We start from the raw sequence: 22,510 nt of genomic DNA, 5'->3' as shown, positions 1-22,510 counted from the left end.
AATGATTTATCTTTGTTACTTCTTAATTATCAATGAAACACATTCGGTGTTCACTATCAGCCAACATTTTAACTATAGTTTTCCACTTTAATTGTACATTATTTAAGTCCTGATCATTTCAGTGATTTATCTTAGAAAGATACTGTACCAACTACATAGTTCTCATATGTTAAAAGTCATAATATAATTACAAAGTTAACTAATATGTCTTGACTGACATAGACTACTTTTCATTTTTATTCAAATTATTAATTGTGCAAGCTAATGGGTTTCTTTATGACATCTCACTCATGGATATAATATACTTTGATCATCTTCCATCCCCTATTATCATATTCTATCTTCCTCCTATTTTCATGTTTTATTTTGATACAGAATATAAAACAGTTTATTTTAAAACAGTCAAAAACCATGTATGTTAGTATAAACTTAAAAGAGGGACAACTGTCCACAGCAAAAATAGGATTATTTTTTAAAGAAACCTAGGCTACTGATGATAATTTTAAAATTTTGTTTGTTTAAAAATAAGAAAAACCCAGCCGGGCATGGCAGCACATGCCTTTAATCCCAGCACTCGGGAGGCAGAGGCAGGCAGATTTCTGTGTTCGAGGTCAGCCTGGTCTACAAAGTAAGTTCCAGGACAGCCTGGGCTATACAGAGAAACCCTGTCTCAAAAAACAACAACAACAATAAAAAACAAAAACAAAAACAAAAAGAAAGAAAGAAAGAGAGAAAGAAAGAAAGAAAGAAGGAAAGAAAGAAAGGAAGACTCAAGACTGTAAACTCAGTTCATAACTTTGTTAATTTTGTTTTAGTTTCAACATTACATGTAAAACCTTAAGTTCTATTATATATGCATAAGTGTATATATATATATATATATGTACATACATATTTATATGTACACAGATATATATGGTCTTCTGAAGAAGTGTAAGAGTGAGCAATAAATATACCATTTGCCTCAGTAAATGGTGGCATTCACTATAGAACCGTCAGAAATAATTAAGACAGTTCCCCACAAACAAATCCACAGAATCTAATGGAGGCAAAGCTTTCTTTGTGGCTCCTTTCTCCCCCAAGTGTGTCACACTGACCACCAAGATTAGTCATGATCACCAGCCCATGAGGGTCTGGGTCCATGTTGGCCTGATATTCCTAATTCAAATTATTTTTAGAGCCCCAAATTGCCCTGAGAACCAGTTCATGACAATACAGGGGAAGCTGCCTCAATGATGCTCAAATGAACTGACATTTAAAAAAGTGAAGACTCTACCTCAGTATCTCATCTCTGTATCTACCTCCAAATAATGACACATGCCCTGGGCCCATCAATAAATAAATGTGGGCTACCAGCTACATTTGTGCAGCACAGGATAGCATTTCTATCAATCATGCCCCAACCCACTGTGGGTGATACTGTGCCTGGGCAGGTGGCCATGGGCTGTATGAAAAACTAGCTGAGCATGAGCCAATGGAAGAGCAAACAAGTTAACCACTTTCCTCAATAGCTTCTTCTTCCGATTTTTGCCATTGATTGCTCAGTGCTAGACTGTAAACTGTAAGACGTAATAAATCCTTTCACCCCCAATTTCCTTGTGGTGGTAGTGTTTACCACAGCAACAGAAACTAAACTAGAACAGCTGAAAGTCGTAAACATTGATTTATAGTCCAAGAAATAACAGCCGCAACATTTTTATACAGGTATAGTTTTTAAGATTACATACCCAAGTATAGGGGAATGGCAGGGCTAGGAAGCGGTAGTGGGTAGGTTGGGGAGTAGGTTGCGGGGAGGGTATAGGGGACTTTCAGAGAGGAAACTAGGAAAGGGGATAGCATTTGAAATGTAAATGAAGAAAATATCTAATAAATAAAATAACATTTAAAACAATCCAGGTTAAATCTGCTTTACCATACTGTGACAGAGGGCATTGAATAGGTAGAATTCTCGACAGCCGTGTGGCTTTGTCGTTTGACCATACTTTTTCTTTCTTAGATGGATAAACACTTCCAAGCATTTATATATTACATTTAAGTGTATTTAATCTTTATGATCCAGTGACCTTGGTTGCCCAATTTTTTGATTTGTTTGCTTTTTTTTTTCTCCAAATGACTGTTTCATTTTCTGTGTAGAAAATATATTTTGGTGACAGTATATCTTGTTTGAATGTTGTCAACAGATTCAGAGGAGACTCTAAGGTGTAAATAAAATATTTACATTACTCTTTCCTATTCAGGCTCTTATCTCCAAAGCTGTTCAGTGTGGAACTCCTTCAACAGAGGCCTTAGCATGCACAGGACCTGGGGTCTGAAGGTGGACAGTAATATATTCTATAAGATTGTAGGTCATGCCCTGGTGCTGGGTAAGTAAACTTGCTTGGTCAATGTATACATTCTTAAGTAGGATGGGCAGTCTCCCATGAAGTATTCCCCCAAATTGTTGAGTTTTCAGTGTATAAAATCATTGATGGTTTTTCCTGAGTATCATCTAATAAACTCCCAAATTTACATTTACTCACCACCGAGTGACTTCCTAAACTGTATCTATAGGAAATGAATCATTTAAAAGTTGAAGTCAGGTTAATAAATGCCTAATGGGAGGTTTTAGAATTTACTGCTGTAATTTCCTATAATTCTTAGTCCATGTGTGCTCTCAGATGCTTGGGCTTGGAATATGTTAGCTACAGATTTTAAAAACTGAATTTGCATGTAAGTGCATCAGTGGGGGGCGGGGGCTGGAGTTCTAGAACTAGCCATCTACCCACCAGTTTTTACTTTTGTTCCTTTAGGTTCACGACCAGACATTAGAATTAGCCTTAGATAATTAGAAGTCTCAGTTGACATTATGTCACTCCTAGAAAACAACCCAAAAGTTTTAGCTGGGCTAAAATCTAGAGATAGATTGTCTGTCAGTGAATTTTTCACCCCGACTGATTTCTGTAAACTCATCTTGATCTTTTTCATTTCTTCCTCTGAACTGTCATGATATAGGGGCTACTTTAGTTCATTCTTTTCCAAGCTCATATTTTCCTGTGCTACATGGATTTTGCACAAGTCTTCTCTCTCTGTCCATGACAGTTACTCATGTGGAACATTCTCTCTCCCTTACACCTCCAGGTTAGCATTTTTCAACTTAAAATTAGGTGTCACACTTTTGACCATCAGATTCATCTTGTTTTACCACCAGATTTTGGTAGACACTGCAGTCTTCGCATTTGTACTGATACCTCCATGAAGGACAGTCGGCTGAAAGAAGTGAATTGATAAGCAGTCTCTGGTTATGTCGTAATATATAAAGCTTACCAGAGATTTCTGTAGAAATTAAAAACAAAACTATAATTGTTAGTGTTTTATTTTTAAGTGCACCTGGTGATGTGATGGAGATAGGGGGCTTATGTAACCATTAAGAACAACCTTTTGAGATAAAGTGCTGAAAATCCTAAATGAGATGGTGTTTAGTGAGGGAATATGGGTTCTACGAACTTATGTAAAACAAACTCTGGCTTGAAGTCAAAGAGTAGAACCAAGAAGTCATCAGGCATACAAAGTCTTTTGGCTAGAGAAGGGTGGCCATAGGGAAGCTGTGCCAACAGATGAATCTTGACTCTGGCTTACTTTTTTCTATAAGTGTGAGTCTATGACTGTAAGCAGATATTTAGGATGTCATGCTAACAGTATGATCTTAGCAGAAAATAATATCGAATAACTAATTAAAAAAAATAAACAAACCTCTAGCAGGAACTTAGCTTTGGTTATAGTGGATTATTGGCTTTTGATTGCCTTTGTATTATAATTAAGGAAGTTAAAATATTTAATTCACTATAATTTAATTCACTATAAAGTTCTTAATCATGTCTAAAAACAATTATAAGCTTGTGTACTGGCTAATTTTGTGTCAAGTTGACACAGCTGGAGTTATCACAGAGAAAGGAGCTTCAGTTGGGGAAATGCCTCCAAGAGATCCAGCTGTAAGGCATTTTCTCAATTAGTAATCAATGGGGGAGGTCCCCTTGTGGGTGGTGCTACCTCTGGGCTAGTAGTTTTGGGTTCTATAAGAGAGCAGACTGAGCAAGCCAGGGGAAGCAAGCCAGTAAGAAACATCCCTCCATGGCCTCTGCATCAGCTCCTGCTTCCTGACCTGCTTGAGTTCCAGTCCTGACTTCTTTCAGTGAGGAACAGCAATGTGGAAATGTAAGCTGAATAAACCCTTTCCTCCCAAACTTGCTTCTTGGTCATGGTGTTTGTGCAGGAATAGAAACCCTGACTAAGACAGATTGTATCTATTAAGTGATATGGGAATCTCAGATAAAATAAAATTCTAGCAATGATGGATTCTGTGGCACTGTCCCTACACTATTGATCCCATTTAACGAATAATACCTCTTTGTGTCACATGGTTGGGGCATTTCCTGCTCTTCAAGTCCATTCTCGTTATTTGAGTGCCTCATCCTATCCAGCCCATTTCCATACAATTTGAGAACCAGGCTGGGTTGAACAGAAGCAGTATGTTCATTATTATATTTTGGTTAAATTTATTCCTTGACAAGTCTATGCATGTATTTAATGCAATCTTGTTGTTCCCACTTTATTCCCACCTCCCACCCCTCCCCATTTCCCACACTCCAAGTCTCTGACATGACGTGAAAGACACGTTCATGTCTTTTTGGTTTTTGTGACTCAATGAGTTTAACCAGGGCCATCTACCTGTTTAGCCAATGAAGTTGTTCACTTAGACTCCATCTAAGAATTAAAGTAGAAGGTCTATTCCTATGGTTATTTTCTTTAAAGGAAACTTCAGATCCACAAGATGCTAAGACGTATAGTCCATACAACATGTACCTTTTTCTCTGCCTCACAGATAAAAATAAAATAATCCAAACAAGGAATAATGTTGTCTTTTCTCTTACTTTCCTGAGTGACATCAAATATTCAAAAGCAATACGATCTTCTGTTCTCAGGGTCCTATCTGGACAGAAGGTTTAACACTAGTGAGACTGTTACTGGAAGAAAAAATGGTAAATATGTAAACTTATTTTGAATCCATTGTAGTTCATCTATGATTGTCATAATTTATAGGCAAATATCATGACATACTATTAATTATTGTAAATAATTAAACATACTAAATGTTCTAAGGATATATAAATATTTATTAATTCTTTTAGAATTTCATGCAATATATTTGAAGCCCATTCATGCCCCAATTCCTTCCTGCTCTCAACTATTCTATTCCATTACACTCAACTTTGAGAAGACTTGTGTGTTTTTCTTCTTTCCTTATCAAACACAATACTATTATTTAGCTAAATTGACATTAAAACGGCTCCTAATGACTAATTGCTGTATCCACAGATCACAACATCTCTCAACCCTCATGAAAGATTCATATTTTTTTGAAACTTTATTTTTAATCATATGAATGTATGTGCATCATGTTGTACACATGAGTGTAGGTGACTGTGAGGCCAGAAGAGGGAGCTAGAGTTCCCCCAAAGCTGGAATTATGGGAGGTTGTGAGCTGCCCATTATCAGTACTGGTAACTGAACTTTGGTCTTTCTCAAGAATATTTCTTCTAACCATTGAGCCATCTTCAGTGCCATATTTATAGTACCTAATAATATATAAGATATGATGTATGAGATATTTATGAGATGTATTCTATAAGCAAAGTCTAAAAGTATTGAGCTATATACATTTTAATTGTTTGTAAATCGCTTGTATTTGATTTATCTTTCATTCAAAATAGGTTGGTGGGAACAGGGAAGTACAATAAGAAACAATGTGATCATCAGTGTTTCTGCGGCTGAGGGACTGTCCGGTTCTGAAATGTTGGCACCAGCTGGCATCTACACTTTCAGTCCCACCAATGTGATCGAAGTAAGAGCTTTGGTTCTACCAGGAGAATCTAAGCTGATATAGCACACAGGGATCTCTTCCAGCAGTTCACAGGAACATCAGATATTTGGTTTCAATTGTTCAATTTCATACTTGAATTAGTATCAAATTTCTTTATGATTTTGTGTCAAGTGGGCAATTTAACAATTGTTCTCAGGCATCCTATAAAAGCTCTTTAGAATGATCCCTATAGGGACCTTAATGAATTGCACATTGATCCCTTCCTGGTAATGCAACCTGAAGTACTTTGTTTTGGATCTCTTGGTTCTGATGCAAATTACTTATTAAATCACCTGTAGCCTATCATATTCATCTGCCTGTATCTTTAACAAAAGAGGGTCTTACATTGCGTCTGGAGGCATATGAGTTTCAGGAGCACAATCATAATTTTATTCCACTATTCAGGGCAACTTAATGCTATGAAATTTTAGCCACTTTGTGATTGTTTTCTTTTTATGATTAACCACACATTTGTGAGTGGGGAGTTATACTACAATAGCAGGAGGCCCTTTCATTTTCTTCTCATTAGTTAATTTATGTCTTAGTCTACTTCCAGTAGGAGTTAAGTCCCTCCCTTCCCCAGGATGCTGCTCTGAGCATCTGTGGATGCATGGCCCCACATATCCTCTCACTGTTACAGTGTCACAACATTTATGCCCAGTTTCTGAGGAGCACACAGGACAAGCTGCTCTTAATTACCCTCAGTTGAAAAACCCGTAATAAAAGTTGTGGTTCTCTGCTCAAGACTCCTTACACGCTTAATTGTGTCTTTCCGAAGCACAGCACTTACACACCATTTTAGGTGCCTAATAGGGCTGGCTAATAGGCCAGTGACAAAGGAGGCAGAATTTCATGGATCATCAGAAACCAAACTCAAGACAAGTTGTGTTTAATGTTTTGGCCACTACTAGGCTTGTTGCATAGCTAGGAAGCCAGCTCTGGGCCCTAGAGAGTTGCAGATTTTAAGACTTACTTGGGTAATACAATGTCATCTACACAGAAGCCTGTACACTGTAGATAATCAAAGCTTCACAGCTCATTCTTTGTGAGGCTGGAATAACTTTGCCTCCCTGAGTAGGTGGTATATTTTATGGCTATAGAAAAGCTGACCCATTTTACGTGCAGGGTATCAGGAGACCCATGTGGAAAGCAAAAAGACTACATTGCCTATACTGGAAGACTCTGGGTGAATGCCTTCTCCATTAACATGGAGGTTGTGCAACACTATCCATCTGGGTACAATACATGGATGGAATAATATTGGCTGAGCAAAACCTCCTCACTTGAATTTTAGAAGGTAGTCTAATTTTTTTGGAAGGGTATTCAATCTAGAAAGCACACCTAGTTGGCAACAGAAAAATGAAGCTGAAATCATATACTTGCTCCTCTTTTGGATGCCTTTTATTTCTATAGATTTGGGTTTTTTCTTTGTAGGATTATTTCCTTTAAAACAAATATGTGTATATTTATATTTAAATACAAATAGTATAATAGCAATATATGTTATTTATATATAATATATTTAAATATATTTACACTTATATAATATATGTATGTATGTGTATATATATGTATATGTATATATATAGGTTAGCAACTAGGTTATAAGATTCCCTAACCTATTATCTCTGGCAGCACATAGATGCTGTTGGTCTCCCCTATGGATGTGCAGTTCCATAAAGTTCATCCCAAAGTTTCAGCTGTACCACAGATTTCATCCTATGTTATGTGTTTCATATATTTTTATCTAGAATGTTATCTTTTAAGCACATAGATGATAGCCAAGGATAGGTTACAAATTTGAAACATTACAATTTTCTCTTATTCTTAGGGTCAGGGAAGCTCATTTGAGTTGTGGAGCAAATGTCAGATTTGTATTTATTGCAACATTTTCAGTATGAAGGGATGAGACACAGAGGACTTTAGAGAATGAATTCTAGAAATAAATACTTTTATTTCAAATATAAACACTATTGTAACCTTTTACACACACACACACACATGAAAGCAATGCAATAGAAAGTTCTTCCTCTGGGAACACTCCTCCATTGTTGTTGGGATTGCAAGCTTGTACAATCACTCTGGAAATCAGTCTGGAGGTTCCTCAGAAAATTGGACATAGTACTGACAGAGGATCCTGCAATACCTTTCCTGGGCATATATCCAGAAGATGTTTCAACTGGTAAGAAGGACACATGCTCCACTATGTTCATATCAGCCTTCTTTATAATAGCCAGAAGCTGGAAAGAACCCAGATGCCCCTCAACAGAGGAATGGATACAGAAAATGTGGTACATTTACACAATGGAGTACTACTCAGGTATTAAAAAGAATGAATTTATGAAATTCCTAGGCAAATGGATGGACCTGGAGGGCATCATCCTGAGTAAGGTAACCCAATCACAAAAGAATCACATGATATGTACTCACTGAATAGTGGATATTAGCCTAGAAACTTAGAATACCCAAGATATAAGTTACAATTTGCAAAACACATGAAACTCAAGAAGACCAAAGACCAAAGTGTGGATACTTTGCCCCTTCTTAGAATGGGGAACAAAACACCCATGGAAGGAGTTACAGAGACAAAGTTTGGAGCTGAGACAAAAGGATGGACCATCTAGAGACTGCCATATCCAGGGATCCATCCCATAATCAAGCCTCCAAACACTGACACCATTGCATACACTAGCAAGATTTTGCTGAAAGGACCCTGATATAGCTGTCTCTTGTGAGATTATGCGGGGCCTAGCAAATACAGAAGTGGATGCTCACAGTCAGCTATTGGATGGATCACAGGGCCCCCAATGGAGGAGCTAGAGAAAGTACCCAAGGAGCTGGGGGATCTGCAACCCTATAGGTGGAACAACAATATGAACTAACCAGGACACCCGGGAGCTCGTGTCTCTAGCTGCATATGTATCAGAAGATGGCCTAGTCAGCATCAGTGGAATGAGAGGCCCATTGGTCTTGCAAACTTTATATGCCTCAGTACAGGGGAACGTCAAGGCCAAGAATTGGGAGTGGGTGGGTAGGGGAATGGAGGAGGGTATGGGGGACTTTTGGGATAGCACTTGAAATGTAAATGAAGAAAATACCTAATTAAAAAAAAAAGAAAGTTCTTCCTCACAGGGGAGAGTAACTTCATAATTTCTTCCCTGTCCTATGATGGTGGCTTTCATGTCCCACTGTTTGACTGACTCTGGAATCATCTCTCAAGGGAATGTACTCTACCCTTATCTGCCCCTATATTACAGTGATTAATTAGGTTTGCCCCTCTTATTTTAAACTTTGTAGTTTTATATGCTTGTGATTGGTTCTTGTTTGCATACATGAGCAAATGTATGCATGAGCATGCACATAAGAGCACACATATGTGTGCATTTGTGTGCTCATGCATGAGGATTCCAGAAATACAACATCTACTTTCTTCCTCTGTTCTTCTCTGACTTATTTTATTTATGCAGTTTTTGATGTTGAGTCTCTCACTGAATTCAGAGGTAACTGATTTAGCTTGATTTCTGGCCAGTGAGCTCAGCACCTGTCTGTCTTTTTCTGACTCCTGAGATTGAAATAGTGGGTGTGCACTGCTATGCTCTATGTAGGTGCCAGCAATCTGATTGAAGCTCCTCATAACTCACTGAGATATATCCTGATCCTTGAAAATTTAATTTGGAAATAACTTCAGACTCACAAGAAGTTCCTGAGTCTTCTTTCATTCCTTTTACCTGACTTCCTCCAATAACCTGTCTCTGGTCACTGAATGACATAAAAATAGGAACATATCATTGGTGTAATAATAGTAAACAAGACAAGTCCCTTATGGAAACTTGAAGAACATAGTCTATTTTTCCATTGCCAACATTCAATCTAGACACACATGAACAAACTCCTCTACCTTTGAGCCCGTCTTTGAAATCTTGGACTTAGTGGTTAAGGAAGACATTTTAAACTTTGGACAATAGTTTGTGGTTTTATGTCATTCCTCCCTTGTACTAATCCAGAAACTTCAACCAAATTCTTAGCCACAGTCTAGAGTTCATCTTCATTTCTAGTTGGACACCTTTGAAACTCACTCACCTTCAACTCTTCATAGTACAAAGGAATTTCTGTTTCCCCTCCCCTCCCCTCCCCTCCCCTCCCCTCCCCTCCCCTCCCCTCCCCTCCCCTCCCCTCCCCTCCCCTCCCCCTTTCCCCTCCCCTCCCCCTTTCCCCTCCCCTCCCCCTTTCCCCTCCCTCTCCCCTCCCCTCTTATCCCCTCTCTTCTCTTCTCTTCTCTTCTCTTCTCTTCTCTTCTCTTCTCTTCTCTTCTCTTCTCTTCTCTTCTCTTTTCTTTTTTTAGTTTTTCTATCTGCAATTTGTCAGCTCTCTCCCTACCTCAGGTAGCAGCAAAGTCTAATAAGCCAGTTTCTCTGAAAATGAAAGTCTATACTGTGCCTTCATCAGTGAGCACTTTTGTAGCATCTTGTTGGAGTCTACAGGTGCATAGCCATCTTTCTACACTCCCATGTGAAACATTGCCTTGGTTTCTAAGAACGCACTGGTTGCCATATCTCCATGCATCACTCTAGTTTTTGCTCTCTGTGCTACATCTGTCATCTCTCAACGGTTCTGGCATTGGTAATCTGTCTTCCATTTCTTTTATCTGACATAATATTCATGATCCCACTCTCCCCATTCCCTCCTGTTGGAAAGACTACATCCAGGCATAGGAGACAGTTCACTCCCACTGCTTCAGACTGGTCCATATTTACATAGGTGTTGGAGTCTTCCTATGAGCACAGAGTTACTTATGAGAGTCCATGGGAAAAGGAATCTGATGGTGACATCCATTTGATTTGAGAGAATTTGTTCTGGTTTGTTAACCAGTTTTGTAAGGAATTCTGTTTTAAACGACCCAACCTCAGTTCTCTGGCTCTGCCCACTCAATAGGTAATGCATATTTAAGAGCTGCCTAAAGCGTTAAGTCACCCTCCCTCCCACTTTTTCTTTTAGTCACTACAGATGCACAGACCTCAAGGAGATGGCTTTACTTGGGCATTTAATTTCTCTCTGGGATTTCTCTTGCTTGAATGTCCATAACACATTGACTTCGGCAAAGAATTGATTTCCACACAAAATTCCCTGCTTGCCTTAAACCCTTTGCTGCAAGCCTCTGGCTGCTTGCATAAGTATGTGGTTTCTTCATGAATTCTTTGTAGAGTAACCAATTGGAAGTAAGAGAAAGGGCTGAGTAGTAACGTGGGCTGGCTGCTGATGTACTTCTTTTATAAGAAAAGTGAGTCTTACTGGCTAACATAGGACCAAAGGTGTAATATTCTTTCCAACTATAAATGTACTTGGTGAGTGTTTATATGTGATCACTCCTCACATGTTGCATAAATATCAATGGCACTGAGGCAGGTTGATTCAACAAATACTCTCACCTGTTCAACATGCTCGCTGCACACTGGTGCTGGCAGTGGTAATGAAAGAGGATTATGGAATATCTTTCTGACCTTTCAGAACATTCCTCCTCATGAAGTCTTGGTGGTGAGCTCGCATACATTCGTAATAAATAATGTATCTATTAAACTGAGACTGGCATTGTCAGCCTCTGGTGTATATTCTCAGTATTTGTGCACTTGTATAAAAGGTAAGTGCTTAAGAGTGAACAGTGTGTGTGTGTGTACTCTATTGAAAGGAATGGAGAGATTGACACCTTGTCTCATTTCTAATCCTAGAGGAAATGCTTTCAGTTTTTCCTCATTTAATATAGCATTGATGTATACATACATTTGTGTAGGCATATGTGTGCATGTATGTGTGTGTGCATGTATGTGTGTGTGTATGTGTGTGTGTGTAAGCCAAACTTTTATGTCAGATGTCTGTCTTAGTAGATATCCAACTAATTTGTTTGAAATATTAAAATGTATTCATTGCATTGTGTGTGTGCATGTACTTGCATACATGTGTGTACATATGCATGTGCATGTAAGTAAAAGTGAGACGACAACTTATAGGAATTGATATTTTTCTTCTACCATGTGTGCTTCAGAGGTGAAACTCAGGTCAACTTTCTGGCCCTCTGTGCTGTTTATCGATGAAGGGTACCTCACTGATTTTGGAGCACACCTATTCAGTTGATACTTGGTCAACAAACCCAAATGAATCTCTTGAATTTACTTTCAGCACTAGAAATACAAACAGCATGAGGGGCTATGTAAAGCTTTTTACATGGAAGCTGGAGATCTGACTTTTGTCTTCATGGTTGCATGGAAGAACTCTGCTAATCATACGTAATCTTCCTGCCCCTAGAGCTTTCTTGTTTGATCTATTTATTGCTCTTAGGTACTTGTGGATCATGGTTTGGGTTAGAGGTGTGGTCTTACATGTATGTGGTAGAGGTAGCTATAGGATGTTCGGGAAGATGGATATCTATATGATATTTGCTGACAATTGGGAATAAGCAATGTCAGACACTATGGTGTCTCACTGTTTTGGACAGATATTTTGAGCACTTATGTTCACCCCCTGAGAGATAAGGATTCTTTATGAGGCAGGGAATTATTAGTGTACCCCCCCTTTTTTTTTAGCATAGGACTGAAATAGCTAGGTAATATTCTTTTTGAGACTGCTTAGTGCTAGAGTTGGTTATTTTTAAAAGATGAATACATTCCTTATAAAGACTGCTAAAACAGTTCTCATTATAATTAATTGCATTTTTATATTTAGCATAAAAATATGGAATTCCATCAATATGGGATAGTGGGAGGTGGATGTGAATTACTTTGATAACACACAGTAGGCTAGTAAGTAGGCTTTTCAACTGTGGTCCTTCGGGGTGGATAGTTGCAGGTTTCCTCTACATACCATTCTTTTAAATATTAATGACACTCTTCTCTTCCCTGTGAAATGTGGGAAAAACTGTTTCCAGATATTTCCACACATGTCATCAAACTATCCTTGGTCTGTATTCTCTACATTGTGATCCCCTAAAATCAATGATATCTTAGAGAAGGCTCAGAGCTCCTGAAGCCCTGTGGTCTCTTGAATGGCAATTCAACTTCATAAACCGCAATAAATAGATACCCATAAGTGGCATTTTCTGAATCCTGTGTGGTAAGAGAAATGAGACTACAATTGGAAATGACCCCAGGAAATAGAAGAACTTTTTGGAATCTCAAATAATGAAGCTTAGCAAAGAGAGAACAGGCCAGCAAGTTCACTTAGGAAGAAAACATTCTGTAACTGTGGAAAACCAGGGAAAGACTATTTACAAGCAGCCAGGGTAAAGAGACTTTGGGGCCCACAATAAATATCAAATTAAGTTAAGTAAACAGCAAGATGATTGTTTCAGCATGTGTTAGCTCTCTGACCAGGTCCTGTGATCAGTCTTTCAGATTCAGGGAAAGTCTAGCCCTGATTGGCACTTACAGACTGAAGCCCTCTGAGGAAAGAGAATTCCTTCACCCCCATGGTCTTTGTGTGTACATGAGAGATATCCGAAGAATAGGATCTTTAAGCTCCACCTTTTGCAGATAATGCTGATACACATCAGATGTCAGTGGGTCACCCCAGCTCAAGGTTTAATAAGACCCCAAATTATGCTTTAATTTCATAATAAACATTAATAAAAATGTTGCTGTAGAGTGACTTGGAACCATCAGATAAAGCAAGCTTATTCAACCTAAAGAAAATAAGGACTACCTGCCAGTGAAATGGGTTGAGTACCTCAGAGACTCTGAAGAGGGCTCTGAAATCTCAGAAGTAAAGGGTTTATAAAGATAGAATTTATTCTATTATGATAGATTTAATTAAAGTATACAGCAAAACAGCCTGCTTGTGTTGGTAGAGCTGAAGAACCATTTTCATAGCAAATCAGAACATTTTCATCATCCCTTATAACGCTTATACTCATTGTCACCCCCTCCCCATTGTCTTCTTACCTCCAGACAACCAGTAATCTACTTACAGATTTTCCTTATAGGACTGTGCCTCATACATATGAAAATATACAGTCTGTGCCAGGCTGTGATAGAGTAGTGGTTCCACCCTACCTTCTCACCAACAGTATGTTTTGATCCACATTTGATCTTCCAAATAGTGGAGAAAGGATTGCTATTGCTCTGAGATGTGACAGTGTACCACTGAGAGGATGCAGGTACAATTTAGGACAAATAGAAACACCCACTGAACAGCCAGTATTCCATATATTTTGCTTTCTGCAGTGAGGATTTGATTGCAAATTCAGTGTCCAACAATGAACAGGTATTTATCAGGAATGAGAGAAGCAGGAAGTGAGTGTACTATGGCAAGAAAATTCATAGGTCAAGAAGATAGACTCCCCCATCTCTAAATGCTCCCTGGTTCTGCTAGGCGTGAGGACTCTCAGGATTATCTTAGTTACTGTTCTATTGCTGTGAAGAGACACAATGATTGAGACAGCTCATAACAGAAAGCATTTAATTGAGCCTTCACTACAATGTCAGAGGCTTATTTCATGATCATGATAGCAGGAAACATGACAGCAGACAATCAGGCAGGGGAATGGAGCTTTATCTGAGAGACTACATCCTGATTTGCAGGGAGCAGGCAGAAAGAGGGGGCAAAACTAGGTGTGAAATGAGATTTTAAAACCTGAAAGTCCTTCCAAAACTGTCTACCTGTCGGGAGCCAACCATTCAAATCCATGTGCATATGGAGACCATTCTTACTCAGACCATCACAGTTGAATTTGGATTTTTACATTGTCTTCTCATTTTAAGCTGTTGGTAATGAGTAAAAGTCTTTGCAAATATTTGGTAGGCCAAGTTAAATATATATGAACATACATATATAAACACATACACAAACACATATGACATACAACATACACACACAAACACACACACACATACACACACACACGCACGTGCACATGTACATGCACATGCACACACACAGGATTAGACCTTTCAAGAAATTATTATTTTAAACTCTGTATTAGTGTGTATTAGACAGCAATGAAAATCATGTAAATACTTCATAGGGTTTTTTTTTTTTAAATAACTTAATTATACTTCAGTTTGATCAGAATTGAATTTCTAATTCAATTGGAATAGCAATCCATGGAGAAGCTAGATTTCATAAAAAACACATAAAATATTAAATTATTTAGTGTACTCTATGAAGAAATATTGAGGTAATTTAGTAATTTGAGAAGAACAAAAGTGTGTTGAAGAGATTCAGCTTGTAACTGAACTTAGTCAACAGGTCTCAGAACTAAGGATAAACAAGGGAGAAGACTGCAGACTTGGCTATTACCTTGGAAAGCTGTGTCTCATGCTAAGTACCAATAGGGAATACCCAAATAACTCTATCCTCTTATGCAGTGTCACAGGAAACCTTCTGTCTTAGTTAGGGTTTCTCTTGAGCACTCCGACCAAAAGGCACATGTGGATAAAAAAGGTTTATTTTAGCTTACACTTCTAGACAGTAGTCCATCACTGAGGAAATTTGGGGCAGGAATATGAGCAGGGTAGGAACCTGGAGGAAGCAACTGAAACAGAGGCCATGGAAGAATGCTGCTTACTGATTTGCTTCTCATAGCTTTCTCAGCCTGCTTTCTTAAGCCATCTAGGACCATGTTCCAGGGGAAGTACCACCCCATGGAAACTGGGCTCACCCACATCAATCATTAACCAAGAAAATGCACTACTGACTTGCCTACAGGCAGACCTTGTGGCAGCATTTTCTCAATTGAGAGTCCCCACTTCAAAATGAATCTAATTTGTTGACATAAAACTAATGAGGGCACCTTCTCACCATGGAATCTTCAAGAAGGATTTAAAGGGATGCTAGTTATTGAGACGGGCAATTTCTAGTGCAGCCAAGTTGTCTGGAGTTTGGGAAGCAGTGGGAGGGGGTGATCCTGTAGTGGGATCTGGAACGACTTACTCCACCATACATGAAAAGAATAGAATAAGAAAGTAGAAATGTCTAATAAAATTCCTTTTTAAAAATAGCAACCTTAGCATGTAACTATTTTTCAAATCCCCCTTAAATTCTGTAGGGCAACAGAGTGTGTGCAGCTGGGTATGGATATGTCTTCCACCTTGTGACCAGCCAAACATTACAAGCTCCGCTCCTCTCATTCAATTGGAATACTGCTCATTCTTGTACAAGGTAATTCTGGGAAAACTTAACTACATTTTACATGCAGTGTTTATGATTTAGTGATTGTGGCTTTTATGCACAAAGGGTGCATGATTCTTGGAATTTGGCTGAGATCTGGCAATGCTACAATATATTGTTTATAGCCACAATATTGGAGTGTTCTTGCCTTGAAAATGCTGTATATACCTAACATATAAACCTTGATAAGCTTGGAGATAAGTATTATCCATGAAGCCAACTCTACAGTTTATACCAACACATCACCTCAAAAATTTTCCTGCTAATCTGTTCATTAATACACTAATTATTTTAAAATGTGAAATAATTAGGTATTCAATGCAATATTGTTTTTAGTGGATATTTTATTTATTTACATTTCAAATGTTATGCCCTTTCTTGATTTTTCCCCCTCAGAAACTCCCTACCCATCCTCCTCCTGCTGCTTCTGTGAGGATGTCTTCCCTCCCACCCACTCTCGCCTCTCCGCCCTTATAGTCCCCTACAATGGGCATCAAGTCTTTTTGGGACCAAGGGCCTCTTCTCCCATTGATGCCCAGCAAGGCCATTCTCTGCTACATATATGGCTGGAGCCATGGGTCCCTCCATGTATACTTCTTGGTTGGTGACTTAGACCCTAGGAGCTCTGGTTGGTTGATACTGTTATTCCTATCAGCTCCTTCAGTCCTTTCTCTAACTCCTCCATTGGGGACCCTGTGCTCAGTCTAATGGTTAGCTGTGAGCATCCACTTCTGTATTTGTCAGGCACTGGCAGAGCCTCTCAGGAGACAGCTATATTAGGCTTCTTTCAGCATGCACTTCTGGGTATCCACAGTAGTGTCTGGGTTTGGTGACTGTATATGGAATGGGACCCCAGGTGAAACAGTCTCTGTATGGCCTTTCTTTCAGTCTGTGCTCTACATTTTCTCTCCATATTTCCTCCCATGAGTATTTTATTACCCCTTTTAAGAAAGACCAAAACACCCATACCATACTTTGGTCTTTCTTCTTGATCTTCATGTCATCTGTGAATTGTATCTGGGGTATTTAGAGCTTTAGTGCTAATATCCACTTACCAGTGAGTGTATACCACATGTGTTCTTTTGTGACTGGGTAACTTCACTCAAGATGATATTTTCTTTTTTTTTTTTTTTTTTTTTTTTTTAGCAAACTAATCTCTGAAACCATGAGCCTAAATTAGTATTTCCTCCTTCAGGTTGTTTATGTCTGGTACTTTGTTAGAAGCAGGGGTAACATCAACTAATGTAGAAAAATTCAGTCTGTGAATTAAGGCAATGATATTCATGCTAAAAAGAAAGAAAAGAATTTACAGCCACAAACTGTGTGAGTGTTCTCTTCTAACATTGGCAAAAGCAAAGCTATTATTTTTTATTCTGCTTTTATTCATCTGTTTTACTACAGGAAAAATCCATAGTCTAGAAAAATGTAAGCAAAAAGAAAATAGTATGGTTGTACAACCAGAAAACTAGCTGACCTTTCAATTAACCAACATATTCTTTTTTTTTTATTATTACATATTTTCCTCAATTACATTTCCAATGCTATCCCAAAAGTCCCCCATAGCGCCCCCCACTTCCCTACCCACCCATTCCCATTCTTTTGGCCCTGGCATTCCCCTATATTGGGGCATATAAAGTTTGCAAGTCCAATGGGCCTCTCTTTCCAGTGATGGCCGACTAGACCATCTTTCGATACATATGCAGCTAGAGACAAGAGCTCCGGGGTACTGGTTAGTTCATCATGTTGTTCCAACTATAGGGTTGCAGATCCCTTTAGCTCCTTGGGTACTTTCTCTAGCTTCTCCATTGGGAGCCCTGTGATACATCCAATAGCTGACTGTGAACATCCATTCCTGTGTTTGCTAGGCCCCGGCATCGTCTCACAAGAGACAGCTATATTTGGGTCCTTTCAGCAAAATCTTGCTAGTGTATGCAATGGTGTCAGCGTTTAGAAGCTGCTTATGGGATGGATCCCTGGATACGGCAGTCTCTAAATGGTCCATCCTTTCATCACAGCTACGAACTTTGTCTCTGTAACTCCTTCCCTGGGTGTTTTGTTCCCAATTCTAAGAAGGGACACAGTGTCCACACTTTGGTCTTCATTCTTCTTGAGTTTCATGCGTTTAGCAAATTATATCTCATATCTTGGGTATCCTAAGTTTTGGGCTAATATCCAGTTATCAGTGAATACATATTGTGTGAGTTCTTTTGTGATTGAGTTACTTCACTCAAGATGATGCCCTCCAGGTCCATCCATTTGGCTAGGAATTTCATAAATTCATTCTTTTTAATAGCTGAGTAGTACTCCATTGTGTAAATGTACCATAATTTCTGTATCCATTCCTCTGTTGAGGGACATCTGGGTTCTTTCCAGCTTCTGGCTATTATAAATAGGGCTGCTATGAACATAGTGGAGCATGTGTCCTTTTTACCGGTTGGGACATCTTCTGGATATATGCCCAGGAGAGGTATTGCTGGATCCTCCGGTAGTACTATGTCCAATTTTCTGAGGAACTGCCAGACTGATTTCCAGAGTGGTTGTACAAGCTTGCAATCCCACCAACAATGGAGGAGTGTTCCTCTTTCTCCACATCCTCGCCAGCATCTGCTGTCACCTGAATTTTTGATCTTAGCCATTCTGACTGGTGTGAGGTGGAATCTCAGGGTTGTTTTGATTTGCATTTCCCTGATGATTAAGGATGTTGAACATTTTTTCAGGTGCTTCTCTGCCATTCGGTATTCCTCAGGTGAGAATTCTTTGTTCAGTTCTGAGCCCCATTTTTTAATGGGGTTATTTGACTTTCTGGAGTCCACCTTCTTGAGTTCTTTATATATATTGGATATTAGTCCCTTATCTGATTTAGGATAGGTGAAGATCCTTTCCCAATCTGTTGTTGGTTTTTTTGTCTTATTGATGGTGTCTTTAGCCTTGCAGAAGCTTTGCAGTTTCATGAGGTCCCACTTGTCAATTCTCGATCTTACAGCACAAGCCATTACTGTTCTATTCAGGAATTTTTCCCCTGTGCCCATATCTTCAAGGCTTTTCCCCACTTTCTCCTCTATAAGTTTCAGTGTCTCTGGTTTTATGTGGAGTTCCTTGATCCACTTAGACTTGACCTTAGTACAAGGAGATAGGAATGGATCGATTCGCATTCTTCTACATGTTAACAACCAGTTGTGCCAGCACCATTTGTTGAAAATGCTGTCTTTCTTCCACTGGATGTTTTTAGCTCCCTTGTTGAAGATCAAGTGACCGTAGGTGTGTGGGTTCATTTCTGGGTCTTCAATTCTATTCCATTGGTCTATTTGTCTGTCACTATACCAGTACCATGCAGTTTTTATCACAATTGCTCTGTAGTAGAGCTTTAGGTCCGGCATGGTGATTCCACCAGAGGTTCTTTTATCCTTGAGAAGAGTTTTTGCTATCCTAGGTTTTTTGTTATTCCAGATGAATTTGCAGATTGCACTTTCTAATTCGTTGAAGAATTGATTTGGAATTTTGATGGGGATTGCATTGAATCTGTAGATTGCTTTTGGCAGGATAGCCATTTTTACAATGTTGATCCTGCCAATCCATGAGCATGGGAGATCTTTCCATCTTCTGAGATCTTCTATAATTTCTTTCTTCAGAGACTTGAAGATTTTATTATACAGATCTTTCACTTCCTTAGTTAGAGTCACGCCAAGATATTTTATATTATTTGTGACTATTGAGAAGGGTGTTGTTTCCCTAATTTCTTTCTCAGCCTGTTTATTCTTTGTGTAGAGAAAGGCCATTGATTTGTTTGAGTTAATTTTATATCCAGCTACTTCACCGAAGCTGTTTATCAGGCTTAGGAGTTCTCTGGTGGAATTTTTAGGGTCACTTATATATACTATCATATCATCTGCAAAGAGTGATATTTTGACTTCATCTTTTCCAATTTGTATCCCTTTGATCTCCTTTTGTTGTCGAATTGCTCTGGCTAGGACTTCAAGTACAATGTTGAATAGGTATGGAGAAAGTGGACAGCCTTGTCTAGTCCCTGATTTTAGAGGGATTGCTTCAAGCTTCTGACCATTTACTTTGATGTTGGCTACTGGTTTGCTGTAGATTGCTTTTATCATGTTTAGGTATGGGCCTTGAATTCCTGATCTTTCCAAGACTTTTATCATGAATGGGTGTTGGATCTTGTCAAATGCTTTTTCCGCATCTAACGAGATGACCATGTGGTTTTTGTCTTTGAGTTTGTTTATATACTGGATTACGTTGATGGATTTCCGTATATTGAACCATCCCTGCATCCCTGGGATGAAACCTACTTGGTCAGGATGGATGATTGTTTTGATGTGTTCTTGGATTCGGTTAGCAAGAACTTTATTGAGGATTTTTGCATCAATATTCATAAGGGATATTGGTCTGAAGTTTTCTATCTTTGTTGGGTCTTTTTGTGGTTTAGGTATCAGAGTAATTGTGGCTTCATAGAATGAGTTGGGTAGAGTACCTTCTGTTTCTATTTTGTGGAATAGTTTGTGAAGAACCGGGATTAGATCTTCTTTGAAGGTCTGATAGAACTCTGCACTAAACCCATCTGGTCCTGGGCTTTTTTTAGTTGGGAGACTATTAATGACTGCTTCTATTTCTTTGGGGGATATAGGGCTGTTTAGATCATTAACCTGATCTTGATTCAACTTTGGTACCTGGTATCTGTCTAGGAACTTCTCCATTTCATCCAGGTTCTCCAGTTTTGTTGAGTATAGCCTTTGGTAGAAGGATCTGATGGTGTTTTGGATGTCTTCAGGATCTGTTGGTATGTCTCCTTTTTCATTTCTGATTTTGTTAATTAGGATGCTTTCCCTGTGCCCTCTAGTGAGTCTGGCTAAGGGTTTATCTATCTTGTTGATTTTCTCAAAGAACCAGCTCCTTGATTGGTTGATTCTTTGAATAGTTTTTCTTGTTTCCACTTGGTTGATTTCGCCCCTGAGTTTGATTATTTCCTGCCATCTACTCCTCTTGGGTGAATTTGCTTCCTTTTGTTCTAGTGCTTTTAGGTGTGTTGTCAAGCTGCTAATGTGTGCTCTCTCTAGTTTCCTTTTGGAGGCACTCAGAGCTATGAGTTTTCCTCTTAGAAATGCTTTCATTGCGTCCCATAAGTTTGGGTATGTTGTGGCTTCATTTTCATTGAACTCTAAAAAGTCCTTAATTTCTTTCTTTATTCCTTCCTTGACCAAGGTATCATTGAGAAGAGTGTTGTTCAGTTTCCACGTGAAGGTTGGCTTTCTATTATTTATTTTGTTATGGAAGATCAGCCTTAGTCCATGGTGATCTGATAGGATGCATGGGACAATTTCAATATTTTTGTATCTGTTGAGGCCTGCTTTGTGAGCAATTATGTGGTCAATTTTGGAGAAGGTACCATGAGGTGCTGAGAAGAAGGTATATCCTTTTGTTTTAGGATAGAATGTTCTGTAGATATCTGCCAGATTCATTTGATTCATAATTTCTCTTAGTTTCTCTGTGTCCCTGTTTAGTTTCTGTTTCCATGATCTGTCCATTGGTGAAAGTGGTGTGTTGAAGTCTCCCACTATTATTGTATGAGGTGCAATGTGTGCTTTGAGATTTACTAAAGTTTCTTTAATGAATGTGGCTGCCTTTGTATTTGGAGCGTAGATATTCAGGATTGATAGTTCCTCTTGGAGGATTTTACCTTTGATGAGTATGAAGTGTCCCTCCCTGTCTTTTTTAATGACTTTGGGTTGGAAGTCAATCTTATCAGATATTAGAATGGCTACTCCAGCTTGTTTCTTCATGCCATTTGCTTGGAAAATTGTTTTCCAGCCTTTCATTCTGAGGTAGTGTCTATCCTTTTCTCTGAGATGAGTTTCCTGTAAGCAGCAAAATGTTGGGTCTTGTTTGTGTAGCCAGTTTGTTAGTCTATGTCTTTTTATCGGGGAGTTGAGTCCATTGATATTAAGAGATATTAAGGAAAAGTAATTGTTGTTTCCTGTTATTTTTGTTGTTAAAGTTGGCATTTTGTTCTTGTGGCTGTCTTCTTTTAGGTTTAAGATGATATTTTCTAGTTCCATCCATTTGGCTAAAAATTTCATGAATTCATTGCTTTTAATAGCTGAATAGTACTCCATTTTATAAATATACCACATTTTCTGTATCTATTTCTCTGTTGAGGGACATCTGGGTTGTTTCCACCTTCTGGTTATTATAAATAAGATTGCTATGAACATAGTGGAGCATGTGTCATTGTTATTTATTGGAGCATCTTTTCGGTATATGCCCAGGAGTGATATAGCTGGGTCCTCAGGTAATACTATGTCCGATTTTCTGAGGAACTGCCAGACTGATGATAGTGAAAACTATTCTGAACAATAAAAGAACTTCCGGGGGAATCACCATCCCTGACGTCAAGCTGTACTATGGAGCAACGGTGATAAAAACTTCTTGGTATTGGTATGGTGACATAAA

At 38.7% G+C, this 22,510-nt stretch overlaps 1 protein-coding gene across 3 annotated transcripts in view; it reads left to right on the top strand.

The window, feature by feature from the left end:
• Window positions 1-22,510, top strand: part of Pkhd1 (PKHD1 ciliary IPT domain containing fibrocystin/polyductin) — a 544,477-nt gene that overhangs the window by 233,325 nt on the left and 288,642 nt on the right. For all 3 annotated transcript variants that reach the window (XM_029477026.2, XM_021159032.3, XM_085835877.1), the window contains exons 41-44: window positions 2,238-2,363; window positions 4,959-5,015; window positions 5,748-5,878; window positions 15,930-16,042. In XM_029477026.2, coding sequence (XP_029332886.1) covers window positions 2,238-2,363; window positions 4,959-5,015; window positions 5,748-5,878; window positions 15,930-16,042 — 427 coding nt within the window. The remainder of the gene's footprint in view (window positions 1-2,237; window positions 2,364-4,958; window positions 5,016-5,747; window positions 5,879-15,929; window positions 16,043-22,510) is intronic.

Source organism: Mus caroli, unplaced genomic scaffold, assembly GCF_978045245.1.
Source record: "Mus caroli unplaced genomic scaffold, Mus_caroli_1 scaffold_1, whole genome shotgun sequence".
NCBI lineage: Eukaryota > Metazoa > Chordata > Mammalia > Rodentia > Muridae > Mus > Mus caroli.
This window is presented reverse-complemented; position numbering and strand designations above follow the sequence as displayed.